At 44.8% G+C, this 22231-nt stretch overlaps 1 protein-coding gene across 2 annotated transcripts in view; it reads left to right on the forward strand.

The window, feature by feature from the left end:
• Nucleotides 1–1273: 1273 nt before the first annotated feature.
• DHRS3 (dehydrogenase/reductase 3) overlaps nt 1274–22231 on the forward strand; it is a 29014-nt gene continuing 8056 nt past the window's right edge. The window contains exon 1 of one of the 2 annotated variants that reach the window (XM_041476591.1): nt 1274–2237. In XM_041476591.1, coding sequence (XP_041332525.1) covers nt 1965–2237 — 273 coding nt within the window. In that variant the 5' untranslated portion in view covers nt 1274–1964. Of the gene's footprint in view, nt 2238–9720; nt 9742–22231 lie in introns of those variants that run through there. The other variant, XM_041476592.1, reaches the window with a different exon arrangement.

A 22231-nucleotide genomic window follows, 5' to 3' on the forward strand; every position in this document is an offset into this window, starting at 1 on the left:
GGCTGGCTTGGCGACAGAGCACTTTGGCTCCTGCAGAGAGCCCGGCGTGGCATGCGTAAGAGAGCCAGGGCAACAGGGAGCAAGGCCAGCATGGCATGAGCCCAGCATGCCCACAGCAAGCCCAGGGTGCCCGCAGGTGGTTCAGAGTGCCCGCAGGTGGCCCAAGGTGCCCGCAGGTGACTCAGGGTGCCCGCAGATGGCCCTGCTGGCCGCAGGTGGTTCAGAGTGCCCGCAGGTGGCCCAAGGTGCCCGCAGGTGACTCAGGGTGCCCGCAGATGGCCCTGCTGGCCGCAGGTGGCCCAGGGCGCCTGCAGCTGGCCCACGGTGTCCACAGGTGGCCCTGCTGGCTGCAGCAAGCCCAAGGTGCTCACAGGTGGCCTGGGGTACCTGCAGGATGCCCAGGGTGCCCGCAGCTGGCCCTGCCGGCCGCAGCAAGCCCAGGGTGCCCACAGCTGACTCAGGGTGCCCGCAGCTGGCCCAGACTGCCCGCAAATGGCCCTGCTGGCTGCAGGTGGCCCAGGGTGCCCGCAGCTGGCCCAGGGTGCCCACAGGTGACCCAGGGTGCCCGCAGATGACCCAGGGCACCCGCAGCTGGCCCAGGGTGTCCGCAGCTGGCCCAGGGTGCCCGCGGCTGGCCCTTTTGCCCACAGGTGACCCAGGGTGCCCGCGGCTGGCCCAGGGTGCCCGCAGATGACCCAGGGTGCCCACAGGTGACCCAGGGTGCCCGCGGCTCGCCCTTTTGCCCGCAGGTGACCCAGGGTGCCCGCAGCTGGCCCTTTTGCCCGCAGGTGACCCAGGCTGCCTGCGGCTGGCCCAGGGTGCCCGCGGCTGGCCCTTTTGCCCACAGGTGACTCAGGGTGCCCACAGCTGGCCCAGACTGCCCGCAAATGGCCCTGCTGGCTGCAGGTGGCCCAGGGTGCCTGCAGCAAGCCCAGACTGCCCACAAATGGCCCAGAGTGCCCACAGGTGGCCCTTTTGCCCACAGGTGACCCAGGGTGCCCGCAGGTGACCCAGGGTGCCCGCGGCTGGCCCAGGGTGCCCGGGGCAGGCCCTTTTGCCCACAGGTGACCCAGGGTGCCCGCGGCTGGCCCTTTTGCCCGCGGCCGGCCCTCTCGGCCGCGCTGGCAGCGCCCGCCCAGCCGCAGCGAGCTGGCGGCGCGGCGGCGGCCGGCGGGGGAGGGCAGAGCAGAGCCACTCCCAGGAACAGTAGTGAAATCGCCCCGACACTTTAACTGTCAATCAGGATTAATGGGGTATAAAACCTCCCCAGCGCCGCGGCCCTGAGCGGCAGAGACGGCAATAGGCAGAAATGAGTAAGAGCCAGAGCTGAACTAGTGCACGGCGTAATTCCTGCTCTGTGATCAGACACTCCAAGTGAAAAAACCGGGAGAGGGGGCAGAGAGAGGCAGTGACCGGCTCAGCCTTTGCAACCGGCTCAGGACAGAGCGTCTATAGATATTTATAGATACTAAAACAAAAACAACAACCTCACCCTGAATAGAGCCTTTCTTAAAAAGAAGGTCCTGGCAATTCTATCTTATTTAAGCAATTTCCTGAGTCTAAGAATAGAAATGAGCTGCCTGGAAGGCACTGCGGGCTGAAATTTGGAGACATAGGCTGCTTTATTTTATTTTTCTAAATATACAAGCCTTTCGTTTGGATACTGGATTTTTATGTGGGTCTTTGCAGCGGAGGGATGTATGGTTACTTTTAATTCTACTTTTTTTTTTTCCCCTCATTAAAAAAAAGCTTTCCAGTTAAAGAGCAAGGAAGCTGTTTTACCTGCGTGTGACAATCCCAGAGGACACCGATCAAGAAACAGGGGAGTGACTTGGTCTTCTGCACTACTTTACTCCTACCCCCATTTTTTTTTTTAGGGGGAGGGAAGGATTTTTCCAATCCAAGGACCTCTTGCCCCCAAGTTTTGGAAGGGGGTTGAAGAATTGTCACCCATCTGGGGGTGCATGAAGGGTATTGCTTTTCTTTCTCTGTCACCTTGGTTTTGTGGCGGTTTGGAAGAGAACTTTGCCTGGGAGAAGAGGATGATCTGGAAGCGGCTGGGCGCCCTGCTGCTGTTCCCGGTGCAGATGGTGTATCTGGTGGTGAAAGCTGCCGTGTGCCTGGTGCTGCCGCCCAAGCTGCGAGACCTGTCCCGGGAGAACGTGCTGGTCACCGGCGGGGGCCGCGGCATCGGCCGGCACCTGGCCCGGGAATTCGCCAGGAGAGGAGCCAGGAAGGTGAGCCGGGAGGGGAGGGGGAGAGCCCACCTGCTGCTCTGCCACCGAGCCCTGCTGCCCCACCTCTAGGTGGGACCGGTGGGAAAAGGCGAGAGAAGCTCTCCTTTTGCAGGACTGAGTTGTTGCATCAGTTGCGTTTCAGAAGTTGCCCGCTCCTCCTTCGCTGCGTCCTGCCTTTCCCCATCCCAGCCGTGCAAACGCGATTGTGAGGAAGATCCCCCTCGTGAATCCCCCTCTGCTGACAAAGGACAGGGTTTTGCCTCAGCCCAGGATTCCTGCGGCAGGGGAAGGAGAGCTGAGCAATTCTGTGCATGGAGCCGGTGCTCACTTCCATTGCTGCTTCCTGGCACTGCTGGGCATGGGCATCATGCACAGCGAGCCCTCATCTACCAGGATCTCCCAGAGGAGAGGGACAGGTGGCTCTGGGACAGTGGGGAGAAGTGATCCCTTTCACCCTGCTGGGTTTCCATTCGTGAAATTAATTCCTTGTGCTTCCTGAAGTCCCTTGTATTTCATTTTTGGACAGCCCAGAGCTGTTCAAGGGGAAAATGAATGAGAACCCGGCAAGAAGAGCACAGCTTGAGTGGAAGCTGTGGGATTATTTATTTGCACATTTCCTTTAGGAGAGGGGCTGAGAGTGGCCGGTCTGCACAGCAGCCCAGAAGTGCCAGTGTAGCTGGTGGGTCCATGCTCTTGCTCAGGAACTGGTGGTTTACCTTGAAATGCCGTGGTTTTGTAAATACAGGTATGTTCCTATTAGTGAATCAGTCAGGGATGCAGAAACAGACATCCCTGAAATGAGTGTTAGGATGGAAACTTTCATCTCCCATTTTATTGGTAATTTAGGGGAGGACTTGTGAAATTAGACAGCTGCATAAATACTTCTCTGTGTGAGAGGATGAATGAGAATAAATAGAGAAGAAAGAAGAGGAAAAATACAGAATGAGACGCTATTTAAAGAAAAAAAATTGGATTTAGTTCAGGATAGGGTTTTATCACTTCCTTACACATGCATTACAGTTTTCTCTGTGTGGTACAGAGCTATTCTGGCATGTAACTCTGAGGTGTAAAATATGTCAGCATTGAACTTTGATGTTTGTCTGTGTTTGTGTTTAAACATCATGTTGAGATTTACACATTCTGGGAGTCAGAGCAAACAAGTTGATTGACCTTTGGACCCAAGAAATTTGCTGAAGGTGTATTTATATTATCTGTTGGAATACCAGGCTTCATTATTTATTTATTTAGAGTGGCTGGTTGCTATGCTGAGCGCTGGCATTAAAGTGCTACCATTTCCACAGCACATTTAAGAGCTGTTTTGCTGCAGTTGAGCTGGGAGCTGAACAATGGCCCTGAGGAGCCAGGGGACAGGGGCCAAAAGGAGACTGGGCTGTTTTGAGAGAGAGCTGAGGATGGAATTACTGTAAACAGACAGAGACTGTATTCAATCTCTATGTCCTATCTATTTGTATTTCAGTACAAAATCTCTATGTATTATATAAGGAAAAAATATGGAATATGTGAGAATAATTATTGGGAACCTTTGTACTCGTCTCATACCATGTTCTGAAATGCTGTGTGTTGCTAGTTATTGGTTAGAACTTTGGAGTGTTTTGCCTTTTGGGATGTTTTCATGTGCGTCATCAAGGTGTTTGTCTTTGCATTGAGTCAATTTGAATTAGATTTTCTTTGCAGTTACAGCATGGTGTCCAGTCAGTCACATATGGCACTCAGCAAGTTCTGATCCCCCTGGCAGGGGCACTGCCTGCCAGCCTGTGGTGAGAACAGCAAAGTTGGCTTCATCTCCTTAGTAGTTTTAATGCTAATTTTACCTCCATGTGGTAGTTTCCATTCCCTTTGCTATGAGATTTCATTTCTTTCCTGCTTCTGTGCTCAACCCTAAATTTGTGGATTTTGTGCAGTCGCCATGTACCATGCACAACCTTCTGCTTGGCACTCCTCTTCAATTTTACACTTTGCATTTGACAATCAAAAAGAAATGAAAAAGCCTTGGAGCGTCTAGCAAGTCATCTTTTGATAAGGCTTGTGAAAACTGACTGTTTTTCCCATTTAACACTGTTAACTAGCATACAGCAACATGCAAATCTTGAATTATTGATCATAATTAATAACTTAGATTCTGATCATCAGGTGGTGTAGTCACCATATTCCAAGTTTAGAGAAAGACTTCCAGCAAGGGCATGGAATTCTGGGGCCAAGCCCAGCATGCCATGGAGGGGGCTGGCAGCAGTGCCACGGGCTCAGGCTCAGGTGGAGGGTGTGCAGCGTGTCCTGACCAAGCGCTCCCAGCGCCTGCGCACACAGACATAGTGGCGGGGTTTTGGAGGTAGGCGGCGATATATAACCATATTTTTGAGATTAGAATCTTCAGAAAGATAAGTTAGTTGGGACTGTGAGGCTATGAAACTTCTCTGGTAATTAGACCGGGTGGGATTTCATCTTACACTCAGTTTCAGAGGCTGGTTTTGTTGCTCACAAGTGAGATGTATCGGAGCCGTTTTCAAGCAAGGTGGCAAATGTTGTATTTCACAAGATTATGAATTGTCACATCTGCAACTCCTCTACTGTAAAATTTGATCTTGCGTTTCAGGCTATGAAGATGACAAGAAATAAATCCCAAAAGTGTTTATGCAAATGGAAATACAATGTCTTGTGCTTGACTGATGAGCATGGAGACTAAAATTCTCAATCTAATGGAATGGAAGTCTCTTGGGCATGATCTTGTAAATCCATCCTGATTCCCATTCTTTACCCCCATTGCTCTGCCATTGTGCCTCAAATGTGACTTAGGTAAATGTCTAGGAGACATTTCCTTCTCAAGTGATGTTTCTTTTCTCAAAGTTGTTCGTTGGCCTCTCCAAAGAATCACAGAATCACAGAATTTCTAGGTTGGAAGGGACCTTTAAGATCATTGAGTCCAACCCATGTTCTAACACCTCAACTAGGTCATGGCACCAAGTGCCACATCCAGTCTTTTTTTAAACGCACTCAGGGATGGTGACTCCACCACCTCCCTGGGCATATGATTCCAGTATTTGACCACTCTTTCTGTAAAAAACTTCCTCCTGAAGTCTAGCCTGTATCTCCCTTGGCGCAGCTTGAGACTGTGTCCTCTTGTTCTATCTGTTGTTGCCCAACAACAGAAATAGCCAATAAGGGCACAAAGCAGTGCCAGTTCTATTTGCAGCTTCAGAAGTGTATGTTCTGTTTTTTTTTTTTCAATTAAGACTGCCAGCAATTTTTAGGCAATGAGAGACTTTAATCATCAGATGATTCCTGTTCAAGTGTACCCTGAGAGGCCAAAGGATCCATACTCCGTTTGTAATTTCAAGTAGTTGTCAAGAACTACTTGGTCCTGGGAGGCACTGTGTATTGAAATGCTTCCTGGAGCACTTCTGGAAAAAGCCAAGAGCATGTAAATGAGCTGTATGCAGGGATGAAGTGGTTACAGATGATCCAGGACATGTTAGTGTTATTATGAGGGATGAACAGCACTGACTTTTCTCCGGAAGTGCTCAAGTGTTGTAATCCAACTTCCCAGAGATGTGTCCAGATTCATAAGTGCCGGCTGAGAAGCTACTCTGCTGTGGCTGAATTGCTGGAGAAATTAACTTTCTGCTTGCAGTCCCTTCTTGGCTGCTTGCAAAATTCAAAATCCTCACTGTTGCTTGCTTTAACTCTTGAGAATTTGACTGTACCTTAAAAGTATTTGGTCCATGAAGCATCACCTCTGCCTCAGTCTCACACACTGGTAGCTCTGTCAAGGCTCATGGCTGTTGATACTCTGGTGAGCCAAAATGGCAGAGAATGTCTGTGTTAATGAAATGGGAGAAGGAGAGACTTTTATGAGTTTATGATTTAATGCCTATGAAATAAAAATCCACTTCCAAAGCCTAATGGTGTTTTGCAAAAGCTGTACTGTATAATCCAGTTAATATTGGAAAGACTGGCCCCTTTGAACAGTATTTCTTGTGTTGGAGAACAGCCCTCTGCAGATGTGAGCAGTCAGGGGGTGTAGGGGCTGAATGGGTTCATTCACTGCTCAGTAGAGTGGGAAACTGTGCCTGCTTTCCTCAAAGCCGTTTGCTTTTCCTACAGAAGTTTCATTATAGTGCCTTTGCCAGCAAGTTGTCAGCCCTGGTTTTGATAGTCTCTAGTGAAGAAGTTTTGATTCCTATGTCTTTTGTATGTCTTGATCTTTGTTAGGCTTTCTTTTAGAAAACTTTGATCTCTAAAAATTTTCCTTGTCATTTTAATTTACTTTGTTCACAGATTATCTAATTTGAGGTGTGATTGAACGGAAAGGGATGCTTGGTTCTTAGGCATTCTGCATTGCTCAATGTCAACAAAACCTAATAAAAGTAACTGAAAAAGATGTTAATTATAGGACTGAAACAGATTCCCCAGCTCTAGTATGTAATTTAGTGTTCTTGTTTATCTGACAGTGACCTTGGAAGTGTTTCTTGGGCCTTTCAGAAACACCCAGCAGCCCTGAAATCTCAACTGTTCTTTCTATCAGTATTTTAACAGTGTTTTTCAGTCAGACCTCAGTGTCTGCATTTTGGAAGATTTCTTGTTGTTTGGTTGTGCTGTTCTCTTTCAGTTCAGTACAGTTGGGATGGGAAGAAGTTGAGGGAGGAAGCAGCACCAAGAAAGGGATGGATGGGAGCTGTGCAAGCACACACTGCTGCTGGATCCTGGAGTTTCCCTCAGTGTTTCACTTTCTCCAGCAGAACTGAAAACCTCAGAGGAATTACAAGTGCTTGAAAGCCTTGTATAATTGGAGGGATTTAGCTGAGTAAGATTTGAGGCTATTTTGTGTTTAGGCTGAGAGTATTGGTGAGAGGTTATGTAAAAAAAATGGTATCAGGTCATAGAATTTAGCTTTGTACTCCCAGTAATGGAAAATTTGGCAAGTTTTGAGATGAGTTTATCAATGGCACACTCTTCCCACACAAATTGCATCTGTAGGTGTATGAATATTTCACTTTGGTCTTTATGAATCACATTGACATATTAGTTCACAGATTTCACAGAATACTCTGAGTTGGAAGAGACCCCATAAGGATTATTGAGTCCAGCTCCTAAGTGAATGACCCATATATTATTGTCCTCATTTGTATGAATTAGTATATACCTTCAAAAAGCTTCTTTATAACACATACTAATGCTGTATGATCAAGGATTAACTGCACTGTGACTAGAGCTGGATATTATATTAATACCAATCTCCTGACATGAGGGCAAAGGCCACTGTTGCTGTTTCAGAGCTGTGACTCTTTTTGAGGTGCAGGACAGAAGCTATGAGTGTCTCCCATGGATTCAGTAAGAGTTCTTACTCCAAAATGTCTTAAAATATTAGCATTCTCTAACATTCATCTCTGGTTGCACTTTCAGAGCCTGTAGAAGAGTCTTGCTAAACTGCAGTGGAGAGTTTCTCTTGCCTGGCATCAGATTCCTGGTGCACTGCAATGGGAATATGCCCCAGGCTCCATCCAGATGTGCTCTAGTGTTCCAGACCTGGAACCCTTTCTTTTGTAATGTCCAAAGGTGTATAATTCCTGACTGTGTGCTGGGGCAGTGGGGAAGGGATGGGAAAGCATGAGATCCCTGCAGGAACCCCAGGAAACCCTCCTGCTTCTGTCAGCTTTGAAATCCCGTGTGCTGGGCCAGTTGTCAAGGAGACACTTTTGTTCTGCAAGTAATAACTGATTTCTGACACATTCATTCCTTCTCAGCTCAGAACATGACTAGACCTGATCTGGCCACCCCAGAGAATATTAGTCCTGATAGAAGGAAAAGAGCTGGTTTGAAATGGCATGCTTTCAGAGCTGAGAGACCTGATTTTCCTCAGAAACTGATTAATCACCATGTACTTGTTTTTAACAGGCATCATGACTTAACATGATGAAATTAGAAAGCCTTTAAAATTAGGTTTATAAAAGAAATGGGCACAGTTCTGATGTACATTACCCAGTGCAATATGCCAGTGTGGTGCACTACATTTAAGGTGGCCTGGTTTCAAAAGACTCAGTGTAAAATTTATATATATATATCTATTTAGATTTCAGTGCTAAGAAACTGTTGCCAGGTGAGCATCTGTCCCCGTTCTGAATGCTTTTCCTGCCCTGTGATGGTACCACAATGACACACAGCCCTTGTGTCTAATGGATTTCTGTGCAGTCATTGTGAAATGCAGAAAAGTAAGTGACCATTTGGAAAAGGCAATCTGACATTGTGTGAAAAGGATAATGTAATCTAAAAGGAAAATGCACATTTTCTATGCTGTAGATATCTTAGTGTAATGAGCATACTTACCTGTAGTGCAAATATGAGGTTGTAAGTGATTAATCTCTCCTGTTGTGTGTGTGGTTGGAAAGAAACCACCATAGGAATGCAGCAGCTTCAGGGATATGTTAAATGATGGTTACTTTAATCTTCCTTAAATTTAAGCACTTAATCTTACAGTGAACCAGTGGAGCATGTCACAACTTATCAGCAGCCAGAAGTACATGAGAAGAGCTGGGGAGTGAATGTTTTTCCATGTCATATGAAATAATACATTCATTTGAAACTTTTGGTAAAGTATGAGAGCATAGATCTGATGGGGTGGCTTTATGGTCTCCAGAAAGGCTTTATTTCTCCAAAGATTACATCCTGACAGCAGCTTTATTTAATGGCTTCCTGTTGGCAGCTCCCTACTTTGTTGATTGGATTTAGGGATGGGCAGAAGAGCCCTTGTTTGGAGTCCCAGGCTTCCGTGGCATGAAGCCTGTGCTGGGTGCTGGTGCCAAGGCCAGCAGTTGGAATAAATGCTGAATAAGTGTCTCTGCCTGGCAGGCACTGCCAGAATTTATCAGCTCTCAGATCTTTCGTGTCTGTGAAGCAGCTTGGGCTGGAGCTGTTTTAACTTATAATTTGGAACATACCTGTGTTTTGTTGCTGGGTATGTTGTAAGGAGAATAAATCATGTTAACAAGAAGTGGTACTTGCAGAGTTACAGTCTTGTCATCTCCCATCAAGACACAGTGATGTAATGAGAAAATACTGTCCCAATTGAGACCATGCTGTGTTGGCACACCAAGATCCAGCACTTTTTAACATGCTGAAGGTCTGGCACCAAGGCAGTTAAATGAGGCTTCCCACTAAATACAAGGACTGTGCCAATGCTGTAAAAAATCTTAAAGTTTCAAAGATGAGGTTATATATTAATGCCACTGCAGTGCCTCAAAAACTGACTTCACACCAAAGACTGTTTAGCATAAAGATGCTAAATGTGCTCTGTAAGAACAACAGCAAAAGATGATGCTGACCTCAGGGTTGGCAGGGATAAAATAAATAAATGTGACAGTGGAGATAAAAACCAAAAGGTGACAATGAGTACCAACACAGAACTCTGCTGATGAAAGCCAGAGACTGCAGCACCACTTGTTGAGCCAGTTTCAAGTTTTGGAAGAGGCGTCACAGCAATGGAAGTTTTAAGGTGGGGTTTGAAAAGTAGCAGTAGTTTTGAAGAATGTTAGAAAACAAACAGGATGTTCTAAAAATTAATGCTGGGAGGTAAAGGCTGCAGTAGACCTAATGCTAAATGAAAGGTGAGGGGAGTATGGGTAAAGTGAAAGTGAATACCTTGAAAGTGAAAACAGAGGCTCAGAACTGGCAAGCTGGAGGGGGAGGCAGTGAAACTAAAAATGAGCTGACCTGGCCAAGCAGTAGAGGAGGTGCTTGATCCTGAGTGGGGGGTTGGACCAGAGGACATCCAGAGGTCCAGAGCCTCAGCCATAGCCTGATTCCAGGATTCTCAGTCTCATTTGGACCATAGGAAGGAGAAAGGTGGATTTTCTGAACTTCAGGGCTGGCAGGAAGGTTTTGGGCCATGATGTTTCAGGCCACTTATCTGAAGTGATTCATCCCTATTTTATTTGTGTAGTTTCATCACCTACAGTGACTTGTAAAAGTGCTGCTGAGTATTTATGTTGCATTTATGTCATGGCTCTGGCACAGGCTAGAAAAAGTCCCAGACTTGTAGAACTGTTTCCATCTGAAGCACTGTAGGTAGTTTTTACTGCATTATAAAAGAATCAAACATGCTGTTGAGCTAATGTCTGATTTAATTAGCCAGGCACAGCAATTTGCTTTAAGAGTGACCATAATCCATGCATACAGTCCTAAGCATTTGACTAAAACATTTTAAAGGAGTCAAAGATTTTATTATTCTGAAGGCTGCTGTGGAAACCTGCTTTATTAGAGTGATACTGTAGTAAAATTACAAAGGAGGAACTTAGAAAACTCTGAATACACTGAGTTCCATTTCTCAAAGACATCAGCAACATTCAAAGTCAGCATATCAAGAACTATCTGGTTTTACATCAAACTGCCAGAGCAAATACCAGGAACTTGGCCTGACAGTAACGTGAGAGGAATGAAAGTATCAAGGCAAGTTAAAAAAAAACCCAAAAAACCCTGAAGAATTAGGACAAATAGATGACAATGATGTTCACTGAAGAATGGTTAATTCATTCTGCAGGAATGATGGGGAGAAGAAAAAAAGTAACAGTTCTCTTGATTGCCTGCCCATAATATTGGACAAGGACCTAGAAATTTGGTGTCTTTCCCTCTGAGCAGTTTGAAAATGTCAGCTAATGATTATTGAGTATTTAAGTGTTGAGTATAAGTTTGCGTATTTGTTTTAAAATCCAGTAACAAATGCTAGTTAGTGTTCAGTGTTCGCTTTCACTTTGATTCCTGTCCCAAAATGAAGACACAAATCTAACACAATTGCTGCATAAGGTTTTCTGCAGGAAAGGGAGACTGAAAAGAAAAACTCCTCAAGACAGAGAGCAACAGCCTCAGAGCTGACCACCGAGAGAGAATAAGCTCTGGCCTTTTAAAACCCGTGCTTATCAGGAATATAAAGCAGAAATTATTGGAGATTTTTTTAGCTGGGCCCAGACTCTGTTCTTCAAAGCATCCTGTCAACATCCTCAAGAGTCGAACAAGTCAGACCCAGGCGCTGCCAGATCCATTGGCTGATAACACTGACGCCAGCAGAAAAGGGTCAAATACATGTTGTTTGACCTTTATCCCAGTGGGGATTAAATTGATTCTAATTAATAGACTTGGGAATAGATGGGTACCTTGGCAGAGTTTGTAATTAATTTAAATTGTTCATCCCATTAGTTTAGCCATAAACTACGCATAATTACAATGGGATTTTGTGGACAGCTGCCCTTATGTTGCCACCTTCTTAATTACAGTTTACTGACTGCAGTGCTGCAGAGCTTATTTGTTTTGGTTAATGTAGGGATTTCTCTTACACTGCCTGAGCAAATGTGTTAGTGCTCTATTTATGGCAATGAAATCATGTTTGAAAGCACAAATGCAGCTCTGCTGAATCAGTTGTGCTTTAGGTGTGTGCCTGTGAGGTAAACCTGGCTCCCAGTGTGTAACCAGTGACAGTTGTACCTCTGAGTACACTTAACCAACATAAAATTGTACATATTTTGAGATGGTAAAATGATGCCTGGAAAGACTATGTCTGTGATTATCCTGTATGACACAGTTTTGGCTACAGATCAGAAAGAGTCTGTATAAAGGTGGGGTAGCAGTTGGCTAATAATTTATTTCTTCCCTTATCTCAGTGAAAGAGCCAAGAAAAATGGGTGCAGATGGAGTTTTCACTCAGTCATTCATCTTCCCTTCTCTTGAGCAGGTGTATCCATGGGTACTCTTTGTCATTTTGGTAGGTCCTCTTTCCCAGTAAGTCCTGGACTAGAATCCTGCTGTCTGAACTTCTGTGAGTGCTGGCCTGTAGCAGAAAGTCAGACTTCAGGCACTGAAGATCTTACTTCAGTGTTTCTTAGAATCTTCACTAAGGAGCAAATGTCTCCTTTATGGCCAGGCCTACGTTTAGAAGACAGAAGTCACCACTTAAAAAACCATGATCTTTTATGTGCTTATAACTGGGGTTTGTTCTATTTGCCCTTTGATTCACCAGGTACACCCAAGATTTTCTTTGTGTCTGAAGAGCTGACAAACTTGCACCATTTACCTGAAAGCAGAAATCCTTAGGTAATCTTTTTACTGGGCCTCAAGAAAAATCTCAAATATACCAAGTTTAAATTACGGGAGTGAAGAGTGTTGCTGTAAAGACACTGAGCAGTTTGTCTTCCCATGCTCTTCAACAGAATGGATCAGCAATAGCAGTGGGCAGTCAGATATTTTCTGCATGAACATTAAATTAGTGCTTGTCTTCGATCTGTCATTCCAGTCTCCTTGCTGGCAGTAAACACAGACAGCTTGTCTCTGATCAGCACTTCCCTGGGCAAAGCTTGGTGGAGAGGGAATGGAAAATCCTGACACCCCTTTCAGCAGCTTGGTTTGATGTTGACTACAACCTCAAATTCCCTGTACCCAACTCCTAAAAAAACCTTCCCAGTGAGGACAAAGTCAGCCTTAAGGAGGCGAGGTCATGCTTCCAAGTGGGACATTAAAGGCATCCAGCTGGGACAAGTGCTTCTTTCCCAAATGGGAGCAGTTCAGGGCTGGCTCTGGCCGCAGTGAGCTGTCAGGAATTATGTCAGAATATTTCCAAGGCCCCTGGGAAATCAGGAGTCCTGCCTTGCTGAATTGAGCCGTTTGATTTTGGGTTTGGGATGTGCTGGTTGTGCAATGCTTTCTGCTGCTTGTTCCTGGATTGTGATCCAGGCCCCTTAGGGACCACTGTCCGTGCTGTGTTTATGTTTGATGTGCTTGTGGAAGTAGGTTTGTCTCTTCAAAAGCAAAGTCTTCAGCCATCAAAAGGGGCTCCAGGGTTTATTTCCCTGGATGATGGTGTGCAACTGTGGCAGATTGCTCTGTGACACCTTTTCTGACGAGAGGGGTGGGGGAGTGTGTGCACACATGTGTGGGAAGGGGATCTGGCACTTGGTGTGTCCTTCAGAGCCAGAGTTCAGCAGTGGGTCAGCCAGCTCCTCCTGACATCACTGCACTTGTTTACAGCTCTCACTGAGCTTTCCTGATGCCTGTGACCGCTGACACTGTCCCATCTCCGTCCAGCGTTTGTGCAAAACCAGGAATTTACAAGAGCATCTTACATTTAGAAAGGGGTTTTAGTTTCTCTTCCTCACTGACTTCAAAGGGACAATAAGAGATAGAAAATTCTTAACCATTGAAAATAAATTATGTTTATAAAATAAATTATATAAAATTATAAGATACACATGTTCAGGTTGTTGTTGAAATTGTAAACACACTAAATAATCAGAATGCTGGTTATAGACTGGAAAAAGATCCATGTCAGAGGGAGTTGATATATTTGGGATGAAGTTAGAATGGTTTCTTGAGCCACTGGAATCAGTAAAAACAGTTAAAACCCTTTTGGTTTGCATTTGAGTCTCAGATTTAGGCCAAGTAGTGTTGTTTGTTTCAGAATCCAGGTTTCTAAGTGCAATTCCAGCACTGACAATCCATCACTGCTGCTCGTGGGGATTGCTGTCCTTCAGGCCAGTACTTCGCTTGGGTTTGTCACTTTTATTTCAGTGGAAGCAAAAAGTGGATGTGAGTCAACCAAAAATAGGCCTGTTTTTTTAGGGCTAAATTTCACACACTCTCTTGGAGCAGTTTCCAGATCCCCAATGCTCTGAAGCTGCTGGCAGGGAGGGAACCCTTCAGGCAAAGAGCTGGGCTTGTGACTACCTTTGAGCACACTGAGAATTACTGTGCCTCAACATTCTATTTCTGCCCCTCAGTTAAATCTCAGTTACTGACCAGGTTACTTTATATAATTTATTTTATTGGAAAGTCAGGTTTGTCTCGTTCTGTGATAACTTCATTGATTTTGTGTTCACATTGATGTGAATTAACTTCATTTTGCATTGCAGTGGCCTGAAAAGCATGGAGTCGCATCCAAAAGATGGTAACTTCAGGCAGCTGTAAGTCAGGAGTATGCTAAAGCTGGATTTGTGACTGCCTGACCAGCACCTCTTGTTTAATAACTACCATTGTGGCAAAATCTGAATTTGAATTGCTTTGATCATTTCTGGGAAAAAGTAATGAACATGTACATAACTTTTTGGTTTTGCATATAGATATCATTTTATTTAACAGAGCAGTGCTGTTTTTCAAATTTTTTTGAAAGCAAGGTAGCTAGTTCATCTTAACAGTGTATTGAAAAAAATTGTATGATCAGTGAAAAACCCTTTTTAAGCCACGCTGTACCCCTGGGTGGGGGTTGTGCTCTGGGAGCTTACAGTTCTCTGATTCCCATCCTCCTTCTTTGACTTAATAGACTGAGAGAGTTAAATATGTCCTGAAAACTGCCATTTGTACAACTCATGAATAGATTTTAGAGATTCTGCTCTGTTGCATAGCAACAGCCACCATTAAAAAATAACATTTTGAAAAGCACATGAAAAGATAGGCAACCAGTTAAGCATTTCAATATTGAAGCTTTCTTCTAAGCAGTGTCCTTTATTTCTTCAACTAAAATTCTTACAAGAAAGGCACCTTTTGACAGCTTTTATACGGTTTGAAAATGGTAGCAGTTCTCTTTTTCTAGAGGCAGAGAAAGGCTTGTAGGGGAGCTTGTCTGGAGCAGTTGCTGGTGTTCAGTTTATACACAAATTTAAGGCAGGCTATTTTAACTCCAATACTTCTCCAGTAACCTCACGGGAGAAGTTATTTTTTCAGTCAAGAGCTGCATCCCATTATGCCCATGGATGATCTGGAGCACATTTTAGCCCTTTCTGGAGGGCAGTTTATAATGACAGCATTGGGAACATTATTCACCCTTACGTTTCTATGGCTATTTTTGTTGAAACCTTCTCCCAGCTTAACAAATTTAAACCCTTCCCTGGTTTTTCTTTTCAGTGATGTTTTGAGTATAGCATCGAATTGATAAATCTATTTTTTTTTTATTTTTATAGAGCTTGTAGAGAATTTTTTTATATATTCCCCAAAATAAGTGAAGTGCTGATGAGCTGCTCATCATGATTTAGCTTGGAGCAAAACTGAAGGTGTTCTGAATTAAAGCTGACAATTCTTTAAACTGGTAATGCAGCATAACTAATGATTTTATAAGCCATGCAGGGTCTAGCCTAGGAGTCAGTGCTGTCCTGGGGGGATGCAGTGCCCAGCCCTCCACACTGGAATTAAAACCACCCAGCATTTCAAGGTTAGGCTGCTCTGCTCCAGCATTCATCTCAGAAATGGAAAGGCAAACTCTACAGAAGAATCCGCTTCGACTGGCACTCAGTTTGTGTCTCTTGCATTCTTCTTTTACATATATTTATATTGTCAGGTTTTTCCATTTTGTTAGTTAAGAAGTAGCAGACTTTTCAGTTAATTGTTGAAGAGGCAGTTTGTGGGCAGTTTTGCCCACTCAGGTGAAATAATACTGTATTGGAGCCACTTTTTAATTCCACATGTCCCTTTCTCCTAACATTACCTTGTAATCTAACTTCTGGATTTTTTTAGCTTTCCAAGAACAGTTACTGTTCAGTGTAGACATAACTTTGCATTGTAGTAAATGTCTAACTGTCTTACATGAACATTTAACCTGCCATAGGTTCTTTACCCAGATAGTTATATGCTGTAAGTAAAAATAGTAATGCAGCATTTTGGAAGAAAAATGTGCACACAGTTAAACTTCAATGACGCTGAAATGTCCTGTCAGACCATCATAGTAATTTCTTTTTCCCCTTTGAAATGTTATTTACTGACTTTTTATCCCTTCATCTTGTCTGGTGTGCTTGCAGGACAAAAGGGCTTTCTGCACCTGCATATTTCCCCTCCCCACAATTTCCTGAGATCTGTGGACATTTTTATAGGAATCTGGATTATAGGGATGCCATGCCAAGCAGACGGAGGCGGCAGCAGCAGCACACTAGTTATTTTTGCAGGGTGGAGTATTATATTTCTATTGGTGGATGTCTCCAAAGCCTTACCTCAAATACAGAACTTTTCTAACCCCTCTCCCCACCCCCAGATTTGCCACTTCTTCCTGTGCTGCAGCCAGAGAATCTTCCTGCAAACTATCAATCCTTGAGTTGATGTTCATCTTCCTTTCTCAAGCTGCTTTTCACTGTTTCGTTAAGGCGTTGAGATAAGCATGTTTCCTTTTTATATATTCTGAAGCTATAGTTTCAAAGATCCTTACGACAAGCAATATTCTAAAATTACACTTCAAAAGGTTATTATTGCAAAACTCTTTATAGCTTAGCTGCTAGCAAAAAGTTCCTGTCATTTAATTCAAATGCTCCTAAACCAACTTAAGACTTACAAAGGTTAATTGCGAACAAAGGATAGGTTCAAAGGCCTTCTTCCATGCTTTACTTCCTCAGTTATTTATTAGAATTGTCTTTATAAGTGTCCCGTGGTTGGTTTCCACACGTAGCACAATCACAAGTTGCGTGTGTGTAGCTGACACCGAACACAGCGTGGCATTTCACAGAAGCAGGTGTGCCTGCGGTCCCTGCAGCAGCAGCAGGCTGTTCTCACACACGGGCTGCCAGGCCATTCACCGTCACCACTCTGTCCCTTTGTACCCCACAGATGCTCCCAGGGACCGTGCAGGGTGACAGCCTGCGGCCCTCGGTGCGTTCTGCCGGGACGCGCACCGGGCTTGACCCGTGCCGGCCTTAATGGAACTGTGAAGGCTGCCTGACCTCCCCTCGCAAACAGCCTCACCCTCTCACCCCTGCCCTTCCTCCCTGCTCCCAGGGCAGTCTGCAGAGCAGCTCCTGCTGCAGACGAAAGCAATTGCGGGAAAAAAAAAAAAAAAACTGGGAAAAAAAAAAAAAGTCAGCGTGGGGCCACCTGTCCTTACATAGTCCTGGCTGTGAGAACAGTGGGCATTTGTTCACTCCTTCACAGGGAGCTGGTCTTAAATGCCTGTGTGCACACGGAAAATCACACATTTTCTTTCCAAGGAAGGTCTCTGTTGAGCAGCAGGCAGGTGTTGACGTACTCCTCTGTGATTATTTTTAGGTGCTGTTTGGTTTCTTTAAGAGGGAAAAAGGGATGACTGGGCTACATCTGGAATTGACTGTTGTTTAGGTGAATAATGTTAATCCCATTGAGTGCTAAGCCAATATATGAACTAGTAAAAGTTCTGACTCCAGACTAAAATGATTGGAATTCACTCCTTCAGTCGCCTTCTGAAGTCTCTTTAGCCCTAACTTTTAATCTCATTACTATATGTTACTCCTGGACTTAAACCAGTTTATAATAAAGTCTGTGGTTTGTGTTTACCAGGGTGGCAGGATTAAATTTAAATTCAATTCTTACAGGCTTTACAACTGCTAAATAGTAATCTTGAAAAGCTTGCATGTAAAATAGATACAGAGGCTTACTCTCTTGATTCTCCACGTTAACATGCAACTTTTCTCATACCTGTCCTTTCCAGCTTTGATATTCACTGTGGGAACTGAGAGAAATTCTCCACTGGCCTGTTTTATTTGCTTACCTTTACAGAAGTGTCACTAAGGGGCTGGGTTAAGTATTTTGACCTACTTCAGGCATCACAGGGCTCTTTTTTTTTTCCCTTTCTAAAGCAAAGATTGGCTTTTCACACTGCAGGGCCACACCTTTCCCTCTCCCAGTAATGAGCCTTGAGCTGCCTCTCCCATGGAGGACTCCTGAAAGAACTTGTCTGCCTTTGCCTGGGGCCAAGAGAGGGGAAGGGCTGGAGGAGAAAATCTGCCACTGACAGGCAAAGGACGTGGAGCTTTTGAGGCTATGGGATTTAACTTCCCTTTCTCACGACATGCACAACTCTGCCAGGATTATGGGACACACTGGAATGCGGTTTTTTTTCCGAGGACAGGCTGTGAGTTAGTAGTACCAGGCGTTGTGAATATAGGGGGATAAGGCTGGCATACTTCAGTGGATTATCTACACTTTGTACTTCCTAAAAGTATGCAGGAACTCTGAGTGTTGGGCGCAGAAAGGCTTTCTGTGTTTGAACAAAGGTCTGTGCAATTACAAATACCAGCTCACACAGAGCAACTTTTGTTCCCCTGGACTAGGAAGGAGGTTGAAAGGGGGAATGAAATGTGTTGACCTACCAACTACTTCCTATCGCTGCTGATCTGGGGCTGGGAGTTGTGCTTGATTTGTGGAGGCAGCAATAATGAGATCAGGCAGGAAGGGCATTTGTGTCTCTCTGCAACACTTTAATCTTTCAGTGTCTTCAGATTGTATCAGAGAATTGCTTCGTGAATCGTAGAATGGAGAAACTTTCGGAATGGAAGTTATATCTGCTAATCACAGCCCACCTTGTGCTGTAACAGACCAAGAGTGAGCAGTTCTTTACTCAAATACAACCCAATAGTGGCAGTTGTGGTGGGACACCTTTCCAGTACTGCTCCAGCTCACTGGAGCCAGAAATTCTAGCACAGTGGGTTTGCTGGAGATACAGTGCCAAAATAATTGACAGTGTCAAAGGGCAACATTCCTTTGCTGCCGTTCTTGAATTGTGCTAGCAGTAAAATCGGACTGAACAAATTAACTAGCCTTGTAAATGATGTAAAGTTAGCTCTAACCTTGTGTCCTGCAGTAGTAATAGCCTTCAGTCTCTGGAAGCATTGATCACATGTTTATATTGTGGTTGATGGCAGCTTCAGTCTAGACCAGTTTATATAAATTAGTGGCTTTATCTGATTTTGCGGTGGTCAGAGGCATAACTCTTCCTGTGTTATGGTGAAAGTCAGGCTTTGGCCCTGCATTCAGGACTGGGGTTTTTGGCACGAAGCCAGTGCAGGTCTGTTGGACAGCCTTGCCTTGGTCCAAGAGCAGCAAAACCCTTCCCTCTGAGTCCCCTCTGACCTCGGGACAGGCCTCATTAAATTAAATCCAGAGTTAAAGGATCCAGATTAAATCCAGAGTTAAAGGATCCAGAGTTAATCCTCTGGGAGCAGAGGATGCAGTGCCTGCCCCTCAGCTGAAAGGATTTTCCTAAGGTCAGATAAGGAGTTCTGTGACTCCAGATCCACAGATAGGGTTTGTTTTGCAAAAATCCATTAATAAATCCTGGGAAAATCTGCACCAAGTGTGATGTCACAGCCCTTGCCTACTTTGAAGTTCATCAAGGGGAGGAGGGCACGCAGAGTTCCTCCATCATCATAAATCTCTTCTTCCCTGTGTCCAGTGGCGGGATCCTGCCCTGCTCCTCCGGCAGCCTGGAGTGTCAGGATGGCTTTCCCATTCCACCTGCCTCCCTGGCTGCTGCCAGCCCGGGGTCACACCGAGGTAAGCACAGGCAGGAAGCCTTGGAGCAGGATTATCCACCTCCCCGGACACCTGCCCTGGCCAATTTTCTGGTCAGTAACTCTGTGAAAGGAGAGAGTGTCTGGTGCAGCAGGAACAGGCAGGGGAGGATCACTAGAGATGAAGAGGGGGAAGAAATAAGGGCTGGATTCTTTCCAGGATGGAAAATTAACTGTCCAAGAATTTGTCCAAAATGCAAATTAAATATTCCTCTGTCCACCACTAAGTTAACGGTGAATGGGTGGCTGTGCAGCATCCTGACAGGCTGGGAAATCATGAACACAGTGCCTCTCCTTTTTCCTTCTTATTTTCCTCTGTCCAGACAGGAACTTCTGTGTCTGTTGGAGTCATTCTCAGCTTCCATTTGGGACATACTTACTGCCAATTCAGACTTGCACTTAGAAAGGAAAGAGGAGACAGACCAGACTCTGAGCCCCATGTCTACATTTGAAAAATTGTGTTTCCTAATAAAATGGACCATTTCTGAAACCACATCTCTGGACTCTGCATGACTGCAGAGCCCTCGAATCCCAGCTGGGGCAGGGTGAAGTAAAGTGGTGCCTTTCTTGGTGTTTACTGAGCAGAGAGTAATATTCCTTTATCCCAAGGGAAGTGAAGAGCCAATGTTTGGGTAACTGGAGCTCATGGGGCAGCAGCAAACAACCCCAGGCCACAGTGGCTGATCAGGTCAACAGGGAGCAGAAGGGTTTGTTCAGGAGCACTGGATGATCATCACTAATGGCACATTTTGCAGAAGAGGGCGAATGCGGGAGCACAGAGAACTGAGGAGTTTGTAGCAAATCTCAGGAGGCAGTAGGAGAGAAAGGACCCAGAAAACATCAGAAAGATCAGAAAACTGCTGTATTGCCTATGCAGAAAGACTGCAAACCAAGCCCTTCCTAAAGATGTTCAGCAACAACAGAAGCCTCAACTGTGAGACAAATGCAGCAACTCCAGACTTGTCTCGCTGTAAGATCTGATGTCCTGGGAGGCTGGGGGGAAGCCTGTGCCAATTCAGTCTGGCCAGATGTAAGAGAGAAATTTAAAGTCTCATATGATCTCATAGGAGCAGTCAAGCTTGAAGTTGGACCAAAAGCACATTGTATTGAGTTCTGAGTTTTATCCATCTGTAAAAAGTAGCAGAAATGACGGCAGGAGCCCTCACTTCCCACTGGCTCATCAGGGACCTCTCACAAAAGAATGGTCTTTTATTTACTGCCTTTCCCTTACACAGGCTGAAGCCTTCACCTGAGTGTGGACAGTATCAAAGACATGAAAACGTCTCATGGAAAGAAGTCAGTGTTGAAATGAATGTTGTCAGCAGGATAAACAGCAAATCCTGCCTTCCCCAGATGGCCCAGATTTTAACGGGGTCACCTTGCAAGACTTGCCTATAGGATATTAAAGGTCTCAATGAAACTGTTGGGGCATAAAAAAATAGTATATCCAAGACTTGCATCACAGACAGATGTTCCTTTGACAGGTCGTCCTTTGCTTAACTATTCTTCCATGTATATTTCCTGACATTCCGTGCACCAGTGGTAGCTCCTGGGAACAGGAGGCTCTGTGGATGTTTGAAACAGATTGAAGTGAAGAGTGAGGGATCTACTTTTTATTTAGCAATAGCAGTGTGAAGCACTGGAGTGTTAGATATGTGAGCACAGTTTCCTGCCTTACACTCTCCTTGTCTGACACCTTATTTCTCTTTCTCTCCTCTTCCTGTCCTACCTTCCATCACTCTTCAGCAAGTCACTTCATTTTTAAGTGTGCACATTGACTAATCCAACCCTGAAAAGAGGGTGAAGTTCACCCGGATGCAAAACTCTGTGGGCATCAGACTTGATGTTTGCAGTTGACATTTTGTGCTGGCTTTTTCTTCCCCTTTCCACAGAGGTTTTTCCTTCCCCTTTCCATGTGGGTTGTGAAAGGGAGAGCAAGTGTGCGTGTGCTCGCAGCTGAACAGTATTTTGTAAATACTTCCTGAGAGCTTGTGAAATTTCTCACATGTTCTTGATTTCCCTTCAAGCCTGCAGTGTACACATGAAAAATATTCCTCGGTCTAGCCCTGGGATCAGAAGTGAGTAAATAGCCATCAGTTTTACAAGCTTTGAGGAGATGCCAAGCCCTGATGGCCAAGGGTGATACGCTGAGACTTTAGAAGCCAGGCCAGTGCACAAGCTGCAATTTCAGCCATATGCTTTCTTATAGTTTTTAAGTGTGATCACAGCTTTTTCCTTGAAAATTACTTCCCCTGAGATAAGATTTCCCGTGAAATGGCTCTGGCATATTTATACACACTCTGAAGTTTCTGGTTAACCAGATTTGTTAGTGCTCTGGAGAATTTGAGGATATAAATCTTATCAGTCTGGGTGTGTTTGTGTTCACAGATGTGCTAATGACATGGAAATGGGATTAATTGTAAATGTAACTTGTTTAGGAAGTGGTTAAGGATTCGGGTACTTCTGCATTTTAGCCTTGCTGGGCACACTAAAGGCTCTTTGACCCTGCCAGAGATTAGTTTTAGTACCAGTTATGAGATAAGCTTAGCTAGTCCTTAAAAATAAGCATGTTAAAGCTCCCTGCCAGAGATTCGTTGTGGGGTAAGAATATTGCACACATAATTTTATGTTTATCTTGCTGTTATTAAGATAATTGCAGGGACTGAGCTATAAGCAGTGATGCAATTCAGACCTTTTTCCTTCTGT

This window comes from Pyrgilauda ruficollis, unplaced genomic scaffold (genome assembly GCF_017590135.1).
Source record: "Pyrgilauda ruficollis isolate IOZ18807 unplaced genomic scaffold, ASM1759013v1 scaffold39, whole genome shotgun sequence".
Classification (NCBI taxonomy): domain Eukaryota; kingdom Metazoa; phylum Chordata; class Aves; order Passeriformes; family Passeridae; genus Pyrgilauda; species Pyrgilauda ruficollis.